Source organism: Scyliorhinus torazame, chromosome 1, assembly GCF_047496885.1.
Source record: "Scyliorhinus torazame isolate Kashiwa2021f chromosome 1, sScyTor2.1, whole genome shotgun sequence".
Classification (NCBI taxonomy): Eukaryota; Metazoa; Chordata; class Chondrichthyes; order Carcharhiniformes; family Scyliorhinidae; genus Scyliorhinus; species Scyliorhinus torazame.
In genome coordinates, this window is record NC_092707.1 from 3875772 (window position 1) to 3899946 (window position 24175).

The following is a 24175-nucleotide window of genomic DNA, read 5'->3' on the forward strand; positions in this document are numbered from 1 at the left end:
AAGGAGAATCCTTCGCCGGGCTACCAGGTACGCAAAGGCCAGAATTCCGACCTCTTTCGCCTCCTGCACTCCCGGCTCCTCTGCCACCCCAAATATTGCGAGCCCCCAGCCCAGTTTGACCCTGGATCCTACCACCCTCGACATTGTCCGCGCTGCGCCCTTCCAAAATTCCTCCAGCGCTGGGCATGCCCAGAACATATGGGTGTGATTTGCTGGGCTCCCTGAGCACCTAACACACCTGTCCTCACCCCCAAAGTACCTGCTCATCCTTGTCCCGGTCATGTGTGCCCTGTGCAGCACCTTAAACTGTATGAGGCTGAGCCTCGTGCACGAAGAGGAAGAGTTCACCCTCCCTAGGGCATCTGCCCACGTCCCCTCTTCGATCTTCTCTCCCAACTCCTCCTCCCACTTACCTTTCAACTCCACCACCGAGGCCTCCTCCTCCTCCTGCATCACCTGGTAAGTTTCCGAGATCTTCCCCCCTCCCCCCCCCCCCCCCGAGAGCACCGTCCTGTACTGTGTGTGGCAGTAGCCGTGGGAATTCCACCACCTGCCGTCTGGCAAACGCCCTTACCTGTAAGTACCTGAAGGTGTTCCCCGGGGGGGAGCCCGTACTTCTCCTCCAGCTCACCCAAGCTCGCGAACTTCCCGTCCACAAACAGGTCCCCCAACTTTCGTATCCCTGCCCTGTGCCACCCCGAAAACCCTCCACCTGTTCTTCCTGGGGTGAACCGGTGGTTCCCCCGTAATGGGGACCACGCCAAGGCCCTAACTTCCCCCCTATGCCACCTCCACTGCCCCCAAATTTTGAGGGCCGACACCACCACCGGGCTCGTGGTATACCTCCTTGGAGGGAGCGGCAGCGGCGCCGTTGCCAGCGCCCCCAGACTCGTACCCACACAGGACGCCGTCTCCAGCCTCTTCCATGCAGCCCCCTCTCCCACCATCACCCACTTGCGCACCATCGTCGCATTGGCGGACCAGTAGTACCCACAGAGGTTGGGCAGCGCCAGCCCCCCCCATCTCTACTCCGCTCTAGGAACACCCTTCTCACCCTCGGAGTCCCTCGCGCCAACACAACCCCTTTATACTCCTGTTAACCCGCCTGAAAAAAGCCTTTGGGATAAAAAACCGGGAGGCACTGGAACAGGAACAAAAACCTTGGGAGCACCGTCATTTTGATTGAATGCACCCTACCCGCCAGGGACAGCGGCAGCGCGTCCCACCTCTTGAACTCCTCCTCCATTTGCTCCACCAGCCTTGTAAAGTTAAGCCTATGCAGGGCCCCCCCAGCTCCTGGCCACCTGGACCCCCAAATATCTGAAGCTCCTCTCCGCCCTTTTTAGTGGGAGCTCGCCAATCCCCCTCTCCTGGTCCCCTAGCTGGACTACGAACAGCTCGCTCTTCCCCATATTGAGCTTGTACCCCGAAAAGTCCCCGAATTCCCTAAGGATCCTCATTACCTCTGGCATTCCTCCCACCGGGTCCGCCACATAGAGCAGCAGGTCGTCCGCATAAAGCGACACCCTATGCTCCTCCCCACCCCGCACCAACCCCCTCCGTTCCTCGACTCTCTCAGTGCCATAGCCAGGGGTTCAATCGCCAGTGCGAAGAGCAGGGGGGACAGGGGACACCCCTGTCTCGTCCCTTGGCGCAACCGAAAGTACTCGGACCTCCTCCTATTTGTGGCCACACTCGCCATCGGGACCTCATACAACAGCCTAACCCACCTGACAAACCCCTCCCCAAACCCGAACCTCTTCAGCACCTCCCACAGGTACCCCCACTCTACCCTATCGAAGGCTTTCTCAGCGTCCATCGCCACCACTATCTCCGCCTCCCCCTCCCTCGCCGGCATCATGATAACGTTCAAAAGCCTCTGCACATTCACGTTCAACTGCCTCCCCTTCACGAACCCCGTCTGGTCTTCGTGGATGATCTGCGGCACACAATCCTCAATCCTCGTGGCTAAGACCTTCGCCAGCACCTTGGCATCTATATTTAGCAAGGAAATCAGTCTGTAAGACCCACATTGCAGGGGATCCTTGTCCCACTTCAGGATCAAGGAGATCAGTGCCCGGGACATCGTCGGGGGTAAAGCCCCCCCTCCCTTGCCTCATTGAAGGTCCTAACTAACAGCCTGCCCAACAGGTCCATATATTTTTTATAGAACTCAACCGGGAAACCGTCCGGCCCCGGTGCCTTCCCCGCCTGCATGCTTCCTATCCCTTTGATCAGCTCCTCCAGCCCAATCGGGGCCCCCAGTCCTGCCACCAGTCCCTCTTCCACCTTTGGAAACCTCAATTGGTCCAGGAAACGGCCCATCCCTCCCTCCTCCCGTGGGGGCTCGGATCGGTACAATTCCTCGTAAAAGTCCCTGAAGACCCCATTGATGCCAACCCCACTCCGCACCACGCTCCCTCCCCTGTCCTTAACTCCCCCGATCTCCCTAGCTGCGTCCCGCTTCCGAAGCTGATGCGCCAGCATCCGGCTTGCCTTTTCCCCATAGTCGTAGACCGCCCCCTGGGCCTGCCTCCACTGCACCTCCGCCTTCCTGGCGGTCAACAGGTCGAATTCGGCCTGGAGGCTGCGCCTCTTCCTCAACAATCCTTCCTCAGGTTCTTCCGCATACCTCCTGTCTACCCTCACCATCTCCCCCACCAGCCTCTCCCTCTCCCCCCCGCTCCTTGTGAGCCCTGATGGAGATCAGCTCTCCCCTCACCACCGCCTTCAGTGCCTCCCATACCATCCCCACTCAGACCTCCCCGGTGTCATTGGTCTCCAAGTACCTCTCTATACTTCCTCGGACCCGCTCGCTCACCTCCTCGTCTGCCAACAGCCCCACCTCCAAGCGCCACAGCGGGTGCTGGTCCCTCTCCTCCCCCATCTCAAAGTCCACCCAATGCGGGGCGTGGTCCGAAATGGCTATTGCCGAATACTCGGTATCCTCTACTCTCGCTATCAGCGCCCTACTCAAAATGAAAAAGTCGATTCAAGAATAAGCCTTATGGACATGTGAGAAGAATGAAAATTCTCTAGCCCCCGGCCTTGCAAATCTCCAAGGGTGCACCCCTCCATTTGGTCCATAAATCCCCTCAACACTCTAGCCACCGCCGGCTTCCTACCCGTCCTAGACCTGGAGCGATCCAGTGCAGGATCCAACACCGTGTTAAAGTCTCCCCCCATTATCAGGCCCCCCACTTCCAAGTCTGGGATCCGACCCAACATACGCCACATAAAACCCGCATCGTCCCAGTTCGGAGCATACACATTGACCAGTACCACCCTCTCTCCCTGCAACTTACCACTTACCATTATGTACCTACCGTCATTATCTGCCACAATGCTCGACGCTCAAATAACACCTTCTTTCCCACCAAGATCGCCACCCCTCGATTTTTGGCATCTAGCCCCGAGTGAAACACCTGACCTACCCACCCTTTCCTCAGTCTTACCTGGTCTGCCACCTTCAGGTGTGTCTCCTGGAGCATAACCACATCCACCTTCAGCTCCTTCAGGTGCACGAACACCCGGGCCCGCTTAACCGGCCCATTCAGTCCCCTTACATTCCAGGTTATCAGCCGGATCAGGGGGCTACCCGCCCCCCTCCCCCACCGACTAGCCATGACCCCTCCTCGGCCAGCCACGCGCCCGCACCCCACACCTGGCCCGTTCCCCACAGTGGCATACCCCCGTCTCGACCCACCCCACTCGCTCCAGCTCCTCCTTGATCTTAGCAGCAGCAACTCGATTCACGTATACACATTTACCAGCTCCAGCCCACTGCACCACCCGCTTCTACTTGGCCCAGCACAGGACCTTCTCCTTCACACTGTACCTACGGAAGCACAGAGTCACTGGCCTTGGCGGCTCACTCGCCTTTGATACAGGCCTCCACGACCGATGAGCCCGATCCAGTTCATATCGGGAGGGATCCTCCCCCTCCCCCAATAGTTTCACCAGCATCGCGGCAAAATACTCAGTCGGCCTCGGTCCTTCAACTCTTTTCGGGCAGCCCCACAATCCTCAAATTCTGTCGCCTGGATCTGTTTTCCAGGTCTTCCATTTTTCCTCGCAGATCCTTGTTAATCTCCATCACCTTCCGCATCTCCTTCCCCATCGAGGTAAGTTGATCACCGTGCTGCAATAATGTCTCCTCCACTTCCTTCAGCGCCTCCCCTTGCTTCCACACCTCCGCCACTGCGCTCGCCACCGCTATCGTCACCGGGGAAATTGTCTCCTCCACCAGCACACTCAAAACCTCCCTCATCTCCTTTCTCATTGTCTCCATGTATTTTGTAAACTGCCTTTCGAATTCCGCAGCCATCACCTTAGTTATTTCTTCAGCCGTAAGCAATGCGGCCTCCCCCAGTGCTCCAGGTTCGTCTGTTTCCAGAGCTAGATATAATAGTCAAGAGGTATGACCAGTGAAGCTAAGGTAAACTGCCTATGCTGAGCTTTCTCTGTCTGCTGCTCACTAGCCCTGTGCTTCTGAAAGAGGCGGATCCTCCTTTGGAATGGACCCTTGATATGCTGCCCTCTAGTGATGCTGTGGCTGTTACATCTGTCTGTAGTCCCTGGTGTATGTGCCGATGTATGTACAGATGTACAGATCACTACACTAACCTCATCAACAGAGGTAGTCAGTATCCACTGATCAGCGGCTCTTGTCGTCACACAGGTAGATTGGGTCAAATCTAAATGGAAAACAAACCAAAAGTTTACTCATGAGACTGATCCCTGTTCTCTTGATCCCAATTTCCTCTAAACCACTGACCACCCAACTTCCCACGTTAGTCCACTCCAGGGTTTGAGCACAAAACTTTACGCTGACAGTCCAGTGCAGTACTGAGGGAGCACTGCACTGTTGGAGGTGCCATCTTTCGGATTATATGCAGACAGATGTGATAGATCCCCAGCACGATTTCAAAGAGTAACAGGGAGTTTTCCACCAATGTCCTGACCAATATTTATCACAAAAAGTAGATTATCTGATCTGTGACCTAATCCCACATATTTGCTTATTCTCATTATTCCTTAATACCTCTGGTCAACAAAAAATTATCAATCTCAAGTTTTAACACCAACAATTGATCCAACACCAATCTTTCCCCACTTTTTTTACACTAATAACTTTAGTCCGAGACTCCCCAAATAACGGAAGATGTAAATAGAGAGAAACCGTTTGTACACAAGCACACACTTTCAAAATCCTTCTCGAAACCCAGATCTTCATCGACACCTTCAGACACTTCTCCCAACATAGAACATTAGTCCTCCAATACGGGTCTGATCTTCAACTGTGATGTGATTGAGATGTTTTATTTCTTGTTAAAGTCACTACACAAATGCAAGTTGCTGCTCCCCTTACATGGCTGCAACCTTATCAGGTGCCTGAACCCATTACAGGACAAGTTGCAATTAGCACTGATCACCTGACTAGTGTAGTCCCAGTGCACAGATTACAAGGGTGGAGGCAGAACAATTTTAAAATGAGAATTACATATCTTGATGCAGAAGATTTCGTTTCTTGGGAGTCGGTTTGCAGGATTGGAGGAGCTAGGAGCAAAGTATGGGCAGGAGCAGGGGGAAATGTTTAGATACATGCAGGTTCGAGATTTTGCCAGGAAGGAGATAGAGCTATCCAGTGGAGCCAGCCTCCATATTGCTGGAGGAGGTGCTGACAACAAGGGGACCTGGAGAAGGGGGTAGTGTTGGTGGTTTACGGAGCTATTTTGGAAGAGAAGGCCCCACTGGAAGGTATCAAAGCAAAGTGGGAGGAAGAGTTGGGAGAACGTTCTGGTGTGAGATGCTCCAGAGAGTGACGCCTCCACCTCGTGCGCGAGGTTGGGGCTGATACAGCTGAAGGTGGTATATAGAGCACACCTCACGAGGGCGATGATGAGCCGGCTCTTTGAGGGGGTAGAAGACGTGTGAACGTTGCGGGGGGGGGGGGGGGGGGGGGTCACATTCATATGTTTTGGTCCTGTCCAAAGCTGGAGGATTACTGGAAGGAGGTTTTTAGGGTAATCTCTAAAGTGGTGCACGTGAAACTGGACCCGGCACCTCGGGAGACCATATTCAGGGTGTTGGGACCAGTCGGGGTTGGAAACGGGTGCGGGGGCAGATGTTGTAGCCTTCGCCTCATTGATCGCCCGAAGGTGGATCCTGGTGGGATGGAGAGCAACCTCTCCATCCTGTGGCCTGGCATGGCGGGCGGACCTGCTGGAATTCTTAACTCTTGAGAAGGTGAAGTTTGAACTGAGGGGAAGGATGGAGGGGGTCTTATAATAATTGTTTATTGTCACAAGTAGGCTTCAATGAAGTTACTGTGAAAAGCCCCTAGTCGCCATATTCCGGCGCCTGGTCAGGGAGGCTGGTACGGGAATTGAACCCACGCTGCTGGTCTTGTTCTGCATTACAAGCCAGCTGTCTTAGACCACTGTGCTAAACCAGCCCCAATTCATGGGCGTTATTCATTATGCACTTTCGAAAATTGGATCACATCGAACATTGGGGGAGTGGGGGGCTGGGAGGGTTGGGGGGAGAGGGACTGTATGTGTTAAGGGTGACTATGGGTGATTCCTGATTCCTTTTCGTTATTTGTTTATGGTAACATGCGGGCTGCTGTTTGGGGGTTTGGTGGGAGGATGGGATTGTTGTTATTGATATGGGGATTGGCATTGCTTTCGTTACTGATTATTGTTTATTGTTGGTGGGTGTAAATTTGGGAGAAAATGTGAAAAAGGAGAATAAAAATATATATTTTTTTAAAAATCATTCTTCCCTTGCTATTTGAGGTTCAATTTGTTTAGAATTGAAAAGATTAGAAATTGAAAAAATTAACAAAGCCATACCTCACAAACTCATCTTTATAATTATAACAATCTTTATTATTGTCACAAGTAGGCTTATAAGATCATAAGACATAGGAGCAGAAATAGGCCAATATTTTTCTCATCCCATTGCTCCCGATTTCAGTCTTTTCTTTGTTGGTTGTTCACCAGAAGCTCTGGAGTTCTGTACAGAGCTGCTCTGTCCTGCTGTGGACTCTCCGAGCAGCTCTCTCCAACAGATTCAGTTGTGAGATCCATGCCTGTTTGTGTCTCTGGCCTTCTCTTCCTTATAACTAAACAATCTATCTTCAGTTTTTCACAGCCCAGTTGCCTTGCTTGCTCACAGCTAGAAAATGGAGGAATCTCTCCACCCTGAATTTGTACCAAAACCACAGATGTACAGGGCGCATGATGTCAGTGTACATGCCAGGCGCATGACCTGCTCTCTGCGACCGCCTTCTGGCCAGAAGACTGCGTCATTCCGTTTAAAAGCATATCGCGGCCGGCATTTTCAATTTAAATAAGCTTTTGGAGGGGGGGGGGGGGAGATGGGGAGAGGGGGGTCAGGATAGGGGCGAGGGGGGTCAGGGTAGGGGCGAGGGGGGTCAGGGTAGGGGCGAGGGGGGTCAGGGTAGGGGCGAGGGGGGTCAGGGTAGGGGCGAGGGGGGTCAGGGTAGGGGCGAGGGGGGTCAGGGTAGGGGCGAGGGGGGTCAGGGTAGGGGCGAGGGGGGTCAGGGTAGGGGCGAGGGGGGTCAGGGTAGGGGCGAGGGGGGTCAGGGTAAGGGCGAGGGGGGTCAGGGTAAGGGCGAGGGGGGTCAGGGTAAGGGCGAGGGGGGTCAGGGTAAGGGCGAGGGTCAGGAGTGGGGCGAGGGTCAGGAGTGGGGCGAGGGTCAGGAGTGGGGCGAGGGTCAGGAGAGGGGCGAGGGTCAGGAGAGGGGCGAGGGTCAGGAGAGGGGCGAGGGTCAGGAGAGGGGTGAGGGTCAGGATAGGGGCGAGGGTCAGGGGAGGGGCGAGGGTCAGGGGAGGGGCGAGGGTCAGGATAGGGGCGAGGGTCAGGATAGGGGCGAGGGTCAGGATAGGGGCGAGGGTCAGGATAGGGGCCGAGGGTCAGGATAGGGGGCGAGGGTCAGGATAGGGGGCGAGGGTCAGGATAGGTGGCGAGGGTCAGGATAGGTGGCGAGGGTCAGGATAGGGGGCGAGGGTCAGGATAGGGGGCGAGATCCAGGATAGGGGGCGAGGGTCAGGATAGGGGGCGAGGGTCAGGATAGGGGAAGAGGGTCAGGATAGGGGAAGAGGTTCAGGATAGGGGGCGAGGTTCAGGATAGGGGGCGAGGTTCAGGATAGGGGGCGAGGTTCAGGATAGGGGGCGAGGGTCAGGATAGGGGGCGAGGGTCAGGATAGGGGGCGAGGGTCAGGATAGGGGGCGAGGGTCAGGATAGGGGGCGAGGGTCAGGATAGGGGGCGAGGGTCAGGATAGGGGGCGAGGGTCAGGATAGGGGGCGAGGGTCAGGATAGGTGGCGAGGGTCAGGATAGGGGGCGAGGGTCAGGATAGGGGGCGAGATCCAGGATAGGGGGCGAGGGTCAGGATAGGGGGCGAGGGTCAGGATAGGGGGCGAGGGTCAGGATAGGGGAAGAGGTTCAGGATAGGGGGCGAGGTTCAGGATAGGGGGCGAGGGTCAGGATAAGGGGCGAGGGTCAGGATAGGGGGCGAGGGTCAGGATAGGGGGCGAGGGTCAGGATAGGGGGCGAGGGTCAGGATAGGGGGCGAGATCCAGGATAGGGGGCGAGGGTCAGGATAGGGGGCGAGGGTCAGGATAGGGGGCGAGGGTCAGGATAGGGGAAGAGGTTCAGGATAGGGGGCGAGGTTCAGGATAGGGGGCGAGGGTCAGGATAAGGGGCGAGGGTCAGGATAGGGGGCGAGGGTCAGGATAGGGGGCGAGGGTCAGGATAGGGGGCGAGGGTCAGGATAGGGGGCGAGGGTCAGGATAGGGGGCGAGGGTCAGGATAGGGGGCGAGGGTCAGGATAGGGGGTGAGGGTCAGGATAGGGGGTGAGGGTCAGGATAGGGGGCGAGGGTCAGGATAGGGGAAGAGGGTCAGGATAGGAGGCGAGGTTCAGGATAGGGGGCGAGGGTCAGGATAGGGGGTGAGGGTCAGGATAGGGGGTGAGGGTCAGGATAGGGGGCGAGGGTCAGGATAGGGGAAGAGGGTCAGGATAGGAGGCGAGGTTCAGGATAGGGGGCGAGGGTCAGGTGGTGAGGGGCGAGGGTCAGGATAGGGGGCGAGGGTCAGGATAGGGGGCGAGGGTCAGGTGGTGAGGGGCAGGGTCACCCGCATACGTGGTTCGTTTGGCAAATCTACCATTTGATTGAGGGGGGAGAGGTTGCCCATGTCTGCATTGTCAATGGGAGATGTTGAGTCACACAAGCTCACTTTGAGATCATGGCACCCTTTCAAAAGGCGCCCCAATCTCGGAGGAACCCAAGCTTATTTTCCAACTGCAGAAAAATTGGCTTGACCAGGGTGGAAGTCCCAAGCCCCCAAAAGATGAATCCAGGTCTAGATCTCACCCAAAAAACCAGAGGGAAACTCGGAGTCATTTTTGGGGTGAATTGCTATTTTGCAATAAGGTTCTTCTAGGTTATTTAAACCCAATTATAATTTCTGTAAACTGACTGTCCCACTTCTGAAACTACTGAAGCAGTAAACCACAATAAGGAAGACATACCATCAGTGGGAGCAACTGTTTCCACGCCAACTTGAGCCAAAGAGCTGCTTTCGCCCACCAGGTACACATTTACCTCAGGTCCAGATGCAATCAGGAAAGATGGTTGGAACACTGAATGGAAAATAGAATAGTTACTTGATACCATTAAAGCGAAGAACCTTACTGCACAGGCGGCCATTCACTCATATAGTCACACTATAGTCCTCAAGTACTTAGGCATTTCCCAGAACCATGGGCATTCAGGGGTTTGAGGCAAAGGTGGATAATTGGAGTTAAGTCACAGGAAGCTATGATCTCAATTATGGCAGAGGATTCTCAAGGGGCTCGTGGTAGAGGCGATGGGGTAGTGGCATTGTCACTGGGTTAGTAATCCAGAGACCCAGAGTAATGCTCTGGGGACCCGGGTTCAAACCCAACCACTGCAGATGGTGAAACTTGAATTAAATTGAAATCTGGAATTAAAAGTCTCATGATGACCATGAAACCATTGTCAATTGTGTAAAAACCCATCTTGTTCACTAATGCCCGTTTAGGAAAGGAAATCTGCCGTCCTTACCTGGTCTGACCTACATGTGACTCCAGACCCACAGCAATGTGGCTCAACTCTTAACACACAGTGACCCGGGACTGGTATCGAACCCCAGTCCTCAGATGCTGTCAGTCTTAAACTATTAAAATTGGTCTTCCTCCAGTTCAGAACTTTTATTTCCCGCCCATCTTTGTCCCAATTCACAACTACCTTTTTCTGTTAAAAATATTGTGTTCAGGCATTTTCACATGAACAAGCCGAAGTAGAAGCTAAATTATACAATGTTTTAAATGACAAACATCCACTCCCCCCCCCCCTTTTGCCTCCTTCTCCTGTCTTGCCTTCCCCATTTTAACCCCTAGCCCCCCTTTTGCTAACTCCTCAATCCTCCTTAAAGAAGTCAATGTATGGCTTTCACGTCCGAGTGAACCCATCAACCAACCCCCTCAGGATGAACTTTCTCCAGCCTCAGGAATTCCGCCAGGTTGCTCACCCACACCCCCGCTTTCGGCAGCTCCGAGTCCCTCCATCCAAGTAAGATCCGTCTCCGTGCTATCAGGGAGGCAAAGGCCAAGTCATCAGCCTCTCTTGCCCCCTGGACTCCCGGATCTTCCGACACCCCAAATATCACAACTATTTTAAATCCTATTGAGTCATGGTCACTCTCACCAAAATGCTCACCCACTGAAACTTCAACCATTTGCTCAGCTTCTTCCCTAAAACATTGTTTAGCACACACCCACCTCTTGTAGGACTTTCTACGTATTGGCATAAAAAGTTCTCCTGGATGCATTTCCAGAATTTCACCCCCTCTAAGCCTTTCATACTTTGACTATCCCAGTTAACATTGGGGAAATTGAAATCCCCGACTATCAGTTCCCTATTATTCTTACATTTCTCAGGGAAAGGGGTAACATTATCCGAGGAGAAAGACAGTTCACAACATTGGCAGACCTGGGAGCCAGGAAGGGAAGTGGGGTGATCAGCAGTTTAGTGGGAATAGGGTTGAAAGAGAGGGAGGGGGGACTCATGGGCAAGAGGAGTTAAGAGAGGGATTGTTTTTTTAAATAATTTTTATTAAAGTTTTCACAAAATATCAACAACAAAATGTAAAAGGAAGCCAATTGAATTAAATACAAAACAAAACAAAATCCAGTGCCCCCTCCCACCTAAACATAAATAATAAATTAACACCCGCCGAAACACATAGTAAACATAGCAAATATATACACCCCTCAGATCCCCCAGGATAGACAAACAAAAATAAAGAGAACCCACCTCCCCCACCCGGGTTGCTGCTGCTGCTGACCATTGTCTACCGTTCTGCCAGGAAGTCTAAGAACGGTTGCCACCGCCTGAAAAACCCTTGTACCGATCCCCTTAAGGCAAATTTCACCCTCTCCAATTTAATAAACCCCGCCATATTGTTGACCCAGGATTCCATGCTTGGGGACCTCGCCTCCTTCCACTGAAGAATTCTTCGCCGGGCTACAGGGACGCAAAGGCCAGAATACCGGCCTCTGTCGCCTCCTGCACTCCCGGCTCCCCTGCAACCCCAAATATTGCAAGCCCCCAGCCCAGTTTGACCCTGGATCCTACCACCCTCGACATCGTCCTCGCTCCGCCCTTCCAAAATTCCTCCATCACTGGGCATACCCAGAACATATGGTGTGGTTTGCTGGTCTCCCTGAGCACCTAACATACCTTTCCTCACCCCGAAAAAACGGCTCATTCCTGTCCCGGTCATGTGTGCCCTGTGCAGCAACTTAAACTGTATGAGGCTGAGCCTCGCGCACAAGAGGAAGAGTTCACCCTCCCTAGGGCATCTACTCATGTCCCCTCCTCGATCTCCTCCCCCAACTCCTCCTCCCACTTACCTTCAGCTCCTCCACCTCCTGCATCACCTGGTATGTTGCCGAAATATTCCCCCCTCCAACCCACCCCCCGAGAGCACCCTGTCCTGTACCGTGCGTGGCGGCAGCAGCGGGAATTCCACCACTTGCCGCCTGGCAAATGCCCGTACCTGTAGATACCTAAAGGTGTTTCCCGGGGGGAGCCCGTACTTCTCCTCCAGCTCACCCAGGCTCGCGAACTTCCCATCCACAAACAGGTCCCCCACCCTTCTTATCCCTGCCCTGTGCCACCCCGAAGACCCTCCATCTATTCTCCCTGGGACAAACCGGTGGTTCCCCTGTATCGGGGTCCACACCGAGGACCCCACTTCCCCCTGTGCCACCTCCATTGCCCCCAAATTTTGAGGGTAGTCGCCACCACCGGGCTCGTGGTATACCTCATTGGAGGGAGCGGCAGCGGCGCCGTTGCCAGCGCCTCCAGGCTCGTACCCTCACAGGACGCCGTCTCCAGTCTCTTCCATGCCGCCCCCTCCCCCTCCATCACCCACTTGCGCACCATCGTCGCATTGGCGGCCCAGTAGTACCCACAGAGGTTGGGCAGCGCCAGCCCCCCCCATCCCTACTCCGCTCAGGAACACCCTTCTCACCCTCTGAGTCCCTCGCGCCCACACAAACCCGTTATGCTCCTGTTGACCTGCCTAAAGAAGGCCTTTGGGATAAGAATGGGGAGGCACTGGAACAGGAACAAAAACCTTGGAGCACCATCTTGACTGACTGCACCCCACCCGTCAGGGACAGCGGCACGCGTCCCACCTCTTGAACTCCTCCTCCATTTGCTCCACCAGCCTCGTGAAATTAAGTCTATGCAGGGACCCCCAGCTCCTGGCCACCTGGACCCCCAAATACCTGAAGCTCCTCTCCGCCCTTTTTAGTGGGAGCGCGCCAATCCCCCCTCTCCTGGTCCCCTGGGTGAACCACGAACAACTCGCTCTTCCCCATGTTGAGCTTGTACCCTGAGAAATCCCCAAACTCCCTGAGGATCCTCATTACCTCCGGCATTCCCCCCACTGGGTCCACCATATATAGCAGCAAGTCGTCCGCATAGAGCGACACCCTATGCTCCTCCCCACCCAGCACCAGCCCCCTCCAGTTCCTCGATTCCCTCAGTGCCATAGCCAGGGGTTCATTGCCAGTGCGAAGAGCAGGGGGACAGGGGGGACCCCTGCCTCGTCCCTCGATGCAACCGAAAGTACTCGGACCTCCTCTTGTTCGTGACCACACTCTCCATCGGGACCTCATACAACAGCCTAACCCACCTGACGAATCCCTCCCCAAACCCGAACCTCTTCAGCACCTCCCACAAGTACCCCACTGTACCCTATCAAAGGTCTTCTCAGAAGAGAGGGACTGTTGCGAGATACTCGAGAAAAATGAGTTTCAAGACAAGGTCAGGGACGAAAGAGGCAGATCAATCTCAAAAACCCAAATCTAGTGAGCTCAGGTGCCAAATAGCAATTTTTCAGAGACTCCAAAATTGAACCAGAAATGAAAGGAGTTTAACCAACTACTGGTGTGTTGTCACTGTCCGTGTGGAGTTTGCACATTCTCCCAGTATCTGTGTGGGTCTCAACCCCACAACCCAAAGATGTGCAGGGTAGGCTAAATTGCCCCGTAACTGGGAAAAAAAAGAATTGGGTACTCTTAATTTTTTTAAAAAGCTACTAGTGTGGAACATGTTGGTACAAGGCAGTGGGGAACTACCCACCATCTGTCCAGGCACCAAGACATGACCCATCAAGGCACTGGTTTTTAGTACATCCCATCCATCCACACTCCAGTCCCAGCCGCACTGAACCAATATTACCCATTGTCAACCTCTCAACAGCACGCAACAGCCCGTTTCCAATCGGCCCAGAGCCAAACCCACCAACTCCTCTCCCTCATCCCTCTCCCATCCCATCTCCCCTACCCCCCCCCACCCCCGCCGTCACATCTCCCCTACCCCCCTTCCATCTCTCCTACCCGCCCCCGCCATCACATCTCCCCTCCCACCCGTCACATCTCCCCTACCCCACCTCCCATCTCCCCTGCCCCCTCCCACCCCATCTCCCCTCCCATCCCCCCTCCCAATCTCACCTACCCCCACCCCATCTCCCCCAACCCCCCTACCCCATCTCCCCTACCCCCCCCCACCCCAACTCCCCTCCACCCCATCTCCCCTGCTCCCCTCCCATCTCCCCTACCCCCCACCCCAACTCCCCTACCCCCCCACCCCAACTCCCCTACCCCCCCCACCCCTACCCCCAGCCCCATCTCCCCAACAAACCCCCCCACCCCATCTCCCCTACCCACCCCATCTCCACTACCCACCTCCCCACCCCATCTGCCCTACCCACCCCCCATCTCTCCTACCCACCCATCTGACCTACCCACCCATCTCTCCTACCCACCCCCCATCTCCCCTACCCACCCCCCATCTCCCCTACCCCCCCCACCTCCCCGACCCATCCCATCTCCCCTACCTCCCCCATCCCATCTCCCCTACCTCCCCCATCCCATCTCCCCTACCTCCCCCATCCCATCTCCCCTACCTCCCCCATCCCATCTCCCCTACCCCCCACCCCATCTCCCCTACCCCCCCACCCCATCTCACCTACCCCCCCCACCCCATCTCCCCTACCCCCACACCATCTCCCCTACCCCCACCCCATCTCCCCTACCCCCCTTCAATTTCCCTACCCCACCCTTCGATCTCCCCTACCCCCCCTTCCATCTTCCCTACCCCCCCTTCCATCTCCCCTACACACCCCTTCGATCTCCCCTACACCCCCCTTCGATCTCCCCTAACCCCCCTTCGATCTCACCTACCCCCCTTCGATCTCCCTACCCTCCCTTCGATCTCCCCTACCCTCCCTTCGATCTGCCCTACCCCCCCCTTCGATCTCCCCTACCCTCCCTTTGATCTCCCCACACCCCCTTCGATCTCCCCTACCACCCCCCTTCGATCTCCCCTACCCCCCCACCCCATCTCCCCTACCCCCCCCTTCGATCTCCCCTACCGCCCCTTCGATCTCACCTACCCCCCCCTTCGATCTCCCCTACCCCCCTTCATTCTCCCCTACCCCCCCCTTCGATCTCCCCTACCCCCCCCTTCATTCTCCCGTACCCCCCTTCGATCTCCCCTACCCCCCCACCCCATCTCCCCTACCCCCCCACCCCATCGCCCCTCCCCCCCCTTCGTTCTCCCCTCCCCCCCCCCTTCGATCTCCCCTACCCCCCTTTGATCTCCCCTACCCCCCTTCGATCTCCCCTACCCCCCCTTCGATCTCCCCTACCCCCCCACCCCATCTCCCCTACCCCCCCTTCGATCTCCCCTACCGCCCCTTCGATCTCCCCTACCGCCCCTTCGATCTCACCTGCCCCCCTTCGATCTCCCCCTACCCCCCCTTCGATCTCCCGTACCCCCCTTCGATCTCCCCTGCCCCCCCACCCCATCTCCCCTACCCCCCCCACCCCATCGCCCCTCCCCCCCTTCGTTCTCCCCTACCCCCCCCTCGATCTCCCCTACCCCCCCTTCGATCTCCCTACCCCCCTTCGATCTCCCCTACCCCCCTTCGATCTCCCCTACCCCCCCCTTCGATCTCCCCTACCCCCCCTTCGATCTCCCCTACCCCCCCTTCGATCTCCCCTACCCCCCCTTCGATCGGCCCTACCCCCCCACCCCATCTCCCCAACCCCACGCCCCTCCCCCCTTCGATCTCCCCTACCCCCCCTTCGATCTCCCGTACCCCCCTTCGATCTCCCTGCCCCCCCACCCCATCTCCCCTACCCCCCCACCCCATCGCCCCTCCCCCCCCACCCCATCGCCCCTCCCCCCCTTCGTTCTCCCCTACCCCCCCCCTCGATCTCCCCTACCCCCCCTTCGATCTCCCCTACCCCCCTTCGATCTCCCTACCCCCCTTCGATCTCCCCTACCCCCCCTTCGATCTCCCCTACCCCCCCCTTCGATCTCCCCTACCCCCCCTTCGATCGGCCCTACCCCCCCACCCCATCTCCCCTACCCCCACGCCCCTCCCCCCTTCGATCTCCCCTACCCCCCCCTTCGATCGGCCCCTACCCCCCCACCCCATCTCCCCTACCCCCACGCCCCTCCCCCCCTTCGATCTCCCCTACCCCCCCTTTGATCTCCCCTACCCCCTCTTCAATCTCCCCTACCCCCCCTTCGATCTCCCCTACCCCCCCTTTGATCTCCCCTACCCCCCCCCTTTGATCTCCCCTACCCCCTCTTCAATCTCCCCTACCCCCCCCCCGATCTCCCCTACCCCCCCCCGATCTCCCCTACCCCGATCTCCCCTACCGCCCCCCCCCCCCCCTTCAATCTCCCTTCCCCTCGACCCAGCGACCGACCACCCGACCCGCCCCCGCTCCGCCGGCTGTAACCACACTTCACCCAGGCGGCCGCGGCCCGTCCCCAGCAGGAGGCTGCAGCAGATCCTGAGGAGAATCCAAGCGGGCAGCGGGAGCCGGCGGCCCATCTCTCACATTCCCCGCGCCGGCACCCGGCAACAAGGAGGCCCCTCATTGGCCCGTGCGCCGCACAAACCAATCAGAGCCCGCCATCAATCACGGCCGGTTGCGATGGAAACCGGGACAACTTCAACACAGAGGGTCAGTACTGAGGGAGGGCCGCACTCTGAGGGAGGGCCGCACTGTCAGAGGGTCAGTACTGAGGGAGTGCCGCACTGTCAGAGGGTCAGTACTGAGGGAGTGCCGCACTGTCAGAGGGTCAGTACTGAGGGAGCGCCGCACTGTCAGAGGGTCAGTACTGAGGGAGTGCTGCACTGTCAGAGGGTCAGTACTGAGGGAGTGCCGCACTGTCAGAGGGTCAGTACTGAGGGAGCGCCGCACTGTCAGAGGGTCAGTACTGAGGGAGTGCCGCACTGTCAGAGGGTCAGTACTGAGGGAGTGCCGCACTGTCAGAGGGTCAGTACTGAGGGAGTGCCGCACTGTCAGAGGGTCAGTACTGAGGGAGTGCTGCACTGTCAGAGGGTCAGTACTGAGCGAGTGCCGCACTGTCAGAGTGTCAGTACTGAGGGAGTGCTGCACTGTCAGAGGGTCAGTACTGAGGGAGTGCCGCACTGTCAGAGGGTCAGTACTGAGGGAGTGCCGCACTGTCAGAGGGTCAGTACTGAGGGAGTGCCGCACTGTCAGAGGGTCAGTACTGAGGGAGTGCTGCACTGTCAGATGGTCAGTACTGAGGGAGTGCCGCACTGTCAGAGGGTCAGTACTGAGGGAGTGCCGCACTGTCAGAGGGTCAGTACTGAGGGAGTGCTGCACTGTCAGATGGTCAGTACTGAGGGAGTGCTGCACTGTCAGAGGGTCAGTACTGAGGGAGTGCTGCACTGTCAGAGGGTCAGTACTGAGAGAGTGCTGCACTGTCAGAGGGTCAGTACTGAGGGAGTGCCGCACTGTCAGAGGGTCAGTACTGAGGGAGTGCCGCACTGTCAGAGGGTCAGTACTGAGGGAGTGCTGCACTGTCAGAGGGTCTGTACTGAGGGAGTGCTGCACTGTCAGAGTGTCAGTACTGAGGGAGTGCCGCACTGTCAGAGGGTCAGTACTGAGGGAGTGCCGCACTGTCAGAGCGTCAGTACTGAGGGAGTGCCGCACTGTCAGAGGGTCAGTACTGAGGGAGTGCTGCACTGTCAGAGGGTCTGTACTGAGGGAGTGCTGCACTGTCAGAGTGTCAGTACTGAGGGAGTGCCGCACTGTCAGAGGGTCAGTACTGAGGGAGTGCCGCACTGTCAGAGCGTCAGTACTGAGGGAGTGCCGCACTGTCAGAGGGTCAGTACTGAGGGAGTGCCGCACTGTCAGAGGGTCAGTACTGAGGGAGTGCCGCACTGTCAGAGGGTCAGTACTGAGGATGTGCCGCACTGTCAGAGGGTCAGTACTGAGGGAGTGCCGCACTGTCAGAGGGTCAGTACCGAGGGAGTGCAGCACTGGCAGAGGGTCAGTACTGAGGGAGTGCCGCACTGTCAGAGGGTCAGTACTGAGGATGTGCCGCACTGTCAGAGGGTCAGTACCGAGGGAGTGCCGCACTGTCAGAGGGTCAGTACCGAGGGAGCGCCGCACTGTCAGAGGGTCAGTACCGAGGGAGCGCCGCACTGTCAGAGGGTCAGTACTGAGGGAGCGCCGCACTGTCAGAGGGTCAGTACTGAGGGTGTGCCGCACTGTCAGAGGGTCAGTACTGAGGGAGCGCTGCACTGTCAGAGGGTCAGTACTGAGGGAGTGCCGCACTGTCAGAGGGTCAGTGCTGAGGGAGTGCTGCACTGTCAGTGGGTCAGTACTGAGGGAGTGCTGCACTGTCAGAGGGTCAGTACTGAGGGAGTGCTGCACTGTCAGAGGGTCAGTACTGAGGGAGTGCTGCACTGTCAGAGGGTCAGTTCTGAGGGAGTGCCGCACTGTCAGAGGGTCAGTACTGAGGGAGTGCCGCACTGTCAGAGGGTCAGTACTGAGGGAGAGCCGCACTGTCAGAGGGTCAGTACTGAGGGAGTGCCACACTGTCAGAGGGTCAGTACTGAGGGAGTGCCACACTGTCAGAGGGTCAGTACTGAGGGAGTGCCGCACTGTCAGAGGGTCAATACTGAGGGAGTGCCGCACTGTCAGACGGTCAGAAGACCAGAAGTCATAGGAGCGGAAGTAAGGCCATTCGGCCCATCGAGTCCACTCCGCCATTCAATCATGGCTTATTTCAACTCCATTTACCCGCTCTCTCTCCATAGCCCTTAATTGCTCGAGAAATCAAGAATTTATCAACTTCTGTCTTAAAGACACTCAACGTCCCGGCCTCCACCGCCCTCTGTGGCAATGAATTCCACAGACCCACCACTCTCTGGCTGAAGAAATTTCTCCTCATCTCTGTTCTCAAGTGACTCCCTTTTATTCTAAGGCTGTGCCCCCGGGTCCTAGTCTCCCCTGCTAATGGAAACAACTTCCCTACATCCACCCTATCTAAGCCATTCATTATCTTGTAAGTTTCTATTAGATATCCCCTCAACCTCCTAAACTCCAATGAATATAATCCCAGGATCCTCAGACGTTCATCGTATGTTAGGCCTACCATTCCTGGGATCATCTGTGTGAATCTCCGCTGGACCCGCTCCAGTGCCAGTATGTCCTTCCTGAGGTGTGGGGCCCAGAATTGCTCACAGTATTCTAAATGGGGCCTAACTAATGCTTTTTAAAGCTTCAGAAGTACATCCCTGCTTTTATATTCCAAGCCTCTTGAGAGGAATGACAACATTGCATTTGCTTTCTTAATTACGGACTCAACCTGCAAGTTTACCTTTAGAGAATCCTGGACTAGGACTCCCAAGTCCCTTTGCACTTCAGCATTATGAATTTTGTCACCGTTAAGAAAATAGTCCATGCCTCTATTCTTTTTTCCAAAGTGCAAGACCTCGCACTTGCCCACGTTGAATTTCATCAGCCATTTCTTGGACCACTCTCCTAAACTGTCTAAATCTTTCTGCAGCCTCCCCACCTCCTCCATACTACCTGCCCCTCCACCTATCTTTGTATCATCGGCAAACTTAGCCAGAATGCCCCAGTCCCGTCATCTAGATCGTTAATATATAAAGAGAACAGCTGTGGCCCCAACACTGAACCCTGCGGGACACCACTCGTCACCGGTTGCCATTCCGAAAAAGAACCTTTTATCCCAACTCTCTGCCTTCTGCCTGACAGCCAATCGTCAATCCATGTTCGTACCTTGCCTCGAATACCATGGGCCCTTATTTTACTCAGCAGTCTCCCGTGAGGCACCTTATCAAAGGCCTTTTGGAAGTCAAGATAGATAACATCCATTGGCTCTCCTTGGTCTAACCTATTTGTTATCTCTTCAAAGAACTCTAACAGGTTTGTCAGGCACGACCTCCCCTTACTAAATCCATGCTGACTTGTCCTAATCTGACCCTGCACTTCCAAGAATTTAGAAATCTCATCCTTAACAATGGATTCTAGAATCTTGCCAACAACCGAGGTTAGGCTAATTGGCCTATAATTTTCCATCTTTTTCCTTGTTCCCTTCTTGAACAGAGGGGTTACAACAGCGATTTTCCAATCCTCTGGGACTTTCCCGGACTCCAGTGACTTTTGAAAGATCATAACTAACGCCTCCACTATTTCTTCAGCTATCTCCTTTAGAACTCTAGGATGTAGTCCATCTGGGCCCGGAGATTTATCAATTTTTAGACCTCTTAGTTTCTCTAGCACTTTCTCCTTTGTGATGGCTACCATATTCAACTCTGCCCCCTGACTCTCCGGAATTGTTGGGATATTACTCATGTCTTCTACTGTGAAGACTGACGCAAAGTACTTATTTAGTTCCTCAGCTATTTCCTTGTCTCCCATCACAAAATTACCAGCGTCATTTTGGAGCGGCCCAATGTCAACTTTTGCCTCCCGTTTGTTTTTAATGTATTTAAATAAACTTTTACTGTCATTCCTAATGTTACTGGCTAGCCTACCTTCAAATTTGATTCTCTCTTTCCTTATTTCTCTCTTTGTTATCCTCTGTTGTAGCCTTCCCAATCTTCTGACTTCCCACTAGTCTTTGCCACATTATAGGCTTTCTCTTTTGCTTTGATGCATTCCCTAACTTCCTTTGTCAGCCATGGCTGCCTAATCCCCCCTCTGATAACCTTTCTTTGGGATGAACCTCTGTACTATGTCCTCAATTACTCCCAGAAACGCCTGCCATTGCTGTTCTACTGTCTTTCCCACTAGGCTCTGCTCCCAGTCGATTTTCGTCAGTTCCTCCCTCATGCCCCTGTAGTTACCTTTATAGTAACACCTTTACATCTCATTCTACCTTCTTTCTTTCAAATTGGAGATTGAATTCGACCATATTATGATCACTGCCTCCTAAGTGCTCCCTTACTTTAAGATCTTTAATCAAGTCTGGCTCATTACATAACACTAAGTCCAGAATGGCCTGTTCCCTCATGGGCTCCATCACAAGCTGTTCCAAAAAGCCCTCCTGTAAACATTCAATGAATTCCCTTTCCTTGGGTCCACTGGCAGCATTATTTACCCAGTCCACTTGCATATTAAAGTCCCCCATGATCACTGTGACCTTGCCTTTCTGACATGCACTTTCTATTTCGTGGTGCATTTTGTGCCCCTGGTCCTGACCACTGTTAGGAGGCCTGTACATAACTCCCATTATGGTTTTTTTGCCTTTGTGGTTCCTCAACTCTACCCACACAGTGAGGGAGTGCCGCACTGTCAGAGGGTGGGATAGTGGGTTTGTAGGCTGCTCTGCGGTTTCTGCTCCCTTCGGCTTCTCCGCCGCATGCCCCGCATCACCTGGAATGGCCCACCTTCAGTCGACGTATCCTACCTGGCTGACTCAGTCTTAGACCATCAGACCTGACCTTGGTGGTGATTGGTTCAGGGTGTGGCTCCAGGTTACCATTTTGGGCGGTGCCATATGCCAGGACAGGGCACGTTCTGCACTGTTCACGTCCATCCTCTGGAATTCCTGCACCCCCTTCTCTGCACTTTCATTGAAAGGGAGATTTCTACGGCTTCCTTCAAATCTATCAATGACTCGGCCAGTAACTTTTGTTTGGTCGCCATATTGTTTCTGCCACAGACCAATTGGTCCTGTAGCATCTTTGGCAGGGAAGGGCCATTATTGCAATACTCAGCTAGTTTCTTCAAACACATTAAGAACTTGGTAACAGGCTCCCTGGCATCTGTTTCACAATGACCGATGGCTTGGGGTCATAATGGTTTGCTACTCGCATTACCAGCTCCTCGAAGGTCTTGAAGTCCGGGTTTGTGGGGTACGTGAGGCTCTTGATCACGCTGAAGGTGGGGCTCCACAGGCAGTCAAGAGTATTACTGTCTGTCGCTCATCTCCACTTGTAGCTTTAGCCCTGAAAAAATAGCACATAGAACAATACAGCGCAGTACAGGCCCTTCGGCCCACGATGTTGCACCGAAACAAAAGCCATCTAACCTACACTATGCCATTATCATCCATATGTTTATCCAATAAACTTTTAAATGCCCTCAATGTTGGCGAGTTCACTACTGTAGCAGGTAGGGCATTCCACGGCCTCACTACTCTTTGCGTAAAGAACCTACCTCTGACCTCTGTCCTATATCTATTACCCCTCAGTTTAAAGTTATGTCCCCTCGTGCCAGCCATTTCCATCCGCGGGAGAAGGCTCTCACTGTCCACCCTATCCAACCCCCTGATCATTTTGTATGCCTCTATTAAGTCTCCTCTTAACCTTCTCTCCAACGAAAACAACCTCAAGTCCATCAGCCTTTCCTCATAAGATTTTCCCTCCATACCAGGCAACATCCTGGTAAATCTCCTCTGCACCCGCTCCAAAGCCTCCACGTCCTTCCTATAATGCGGTGACCAGAACTGTACGCAATACTCCAAATGCGGCCGTACCAGAATTCTGTACAGCTGCAACATGACCTCCCGACTCCGGAACTCAATCCCTCTACCAATAAAGGCCAACACTCCATAGGCCTTCTTCACAACCCTATCAACCTGGGTGGCAACTTTCAGGGATCTATGTACATGGACACCTAGATCCCTCTGCTCATCCACACTTTCAAGAACTTTACCATTAGCCAAATATTCCGCATTCCTGTTATTCCTTCCAAAGTGAATCACCTCACACTTCTCTACATTAAACTCCATTTGCCACCTCTCAGCCCAGCTCTGCAGCTTATCTATATCCCTCTGTAACCTGCTACATCCTACCACACTATCGACAACACCACCGACTTTAGTATCGTCTGCAAATTTACTCACCCACCCTTCTGCGCCTTCCTCTAGGTCATTGATAAAAATGACAAACAGCAACGGCCCCAGAACAGATCCTTGTGGTACTCCACTTGTGACTGTACTCCATTCTGAACATTTCCCATCAACCACCACCCTCTGTCTTCTTTCAGCTAGCCAATTTCTGATCCACATCTCTAAATCACCCTCAATCCCCAGCCTCCGTATTTTCTGCAATAGCCTACCGTGGGGAACCTTATCAAACGCTTTGCTGAAATCCATATACACCACATCAACTGCTCTACCCTCATCTACCTGTTCAGTCACCTTCTCAAAGAACTCAATAAGGTTTGTGAGGCATGACCTACCCTTCACAAAGCCATGCTGACTATCCCTGATCATATTATTCCTATCTAGATGATTATAAATCTTGTCTCTTATAATCCCCTCCAAGACTTTACCCACTACAGACGTGAGGCTCACCGGTCTATAGTTGCCGGGGTTGTCTCTGCTCCCCTTTTTGAACAGAGGGACCACATTTGCTGACCTCCAGTCCTCTGGCATAGTCCTGTTGCCAATGATGACATAAAAATCAAAGCCAAAGGTCCAGCAATCACTTCCCTGGCCTCCCAGAGAATCCTAGGATAAATCCCATCAGGTCCCGGGGACTTATCTATTTTCAGCCTGTTCAGAATTGCCAACACCATCTATTCTATTAGCCTGGGGCTCAGCATTCTCCTCCACAACATTATCTTTTTCCTGAGTGAATACTGACGAAAAATATTCATTTAGTATCTCGCCTATCTCTTCAGACTCCACACACAATTTCCCATCCCTGTCCTTGACTGGTCCTACTCTTTCCCTAGTCATTCGCTTATTCCTGACATACCTATAGAAAGCTTTTGGGTTTTCCTTGATCCTTCCTGCCAAATACTTCTCATGTCCCCTCCTTGCTCGTCTTAGCTCTCTCTTTAGATCCTTCCTCGCTACCTTGTAACTATCCATCGCCCCAACTGAAACTTCACACCTCATCTTCACATAGGCCTCCTTCTTCCTCTTAACAAGAGATTCCACTTCCTTGGTAAACCACGGTTCCCTCGCTCGACGCCTTCCTCCCTGCCTGACCAGTACATACTTATCAAGAACACGCAGTAGCTGATCCTTGAACAAGCCCCACTTATCCAGTGTGCCCAACACTTGCAGCCTACTTCTCCACCTTATCCCCCCCAAGTCACGTCTAATGGCATCATAATTGCCCTTCCCCCAGCTATAACTCTTGCCCTGCGGTGTATACTTATCCCTTTCCATCATTAACGTAAACGTCATAGACCCTGGGCATTGCACCCAAACTTCTACGCTACCATCGAATTCATCCAGTCTCCCAAAGAGCATTATTTTGAAATCAGTACAAACCTTACTC

At 54.4% G+C, this 24175-nt stretch overlaps 1 protein-coding gene across 4 annotated transcripts in view; it reads right to left on the reverse strand.

Moving 5' to 3' along the window:
- Positions 1–16506, reverse strand: part of tctn2 (tectonic family member 2) — a 120973-nt gene extending 104467 nt beyond the window's left edge. The window contains exons 1-3 of one of the 4 annotated variants that reach the window (XM_072512053.1): positions 16396–16506; positions 9564–9674; positions 4627–4697 (exon numbers count right to left, since the gene is read on the reverse strand). In XM_072512053.1, coding sequence (XP_072368154.1) covers positions 4627–4697; positions 9564–9674; positions 16396–16480 — 267 coding nt within the window. In that variant the 5' untranslated portion in view covers positions 16481–16506. Of the gene's footprint in view, positions 1–4626; positions 4698–9563; positions 9675–11370; positions 11842–13710; positions 13855–16390 lie in introns of those variants that run through there. The other 3 variants (XM_072512207.1, XM_072511965.1, XM_072512127.1) reach the window with 3 other exon arrangements.
- Positions 16507–24175: the final 7669 nt, after the last annotated feature.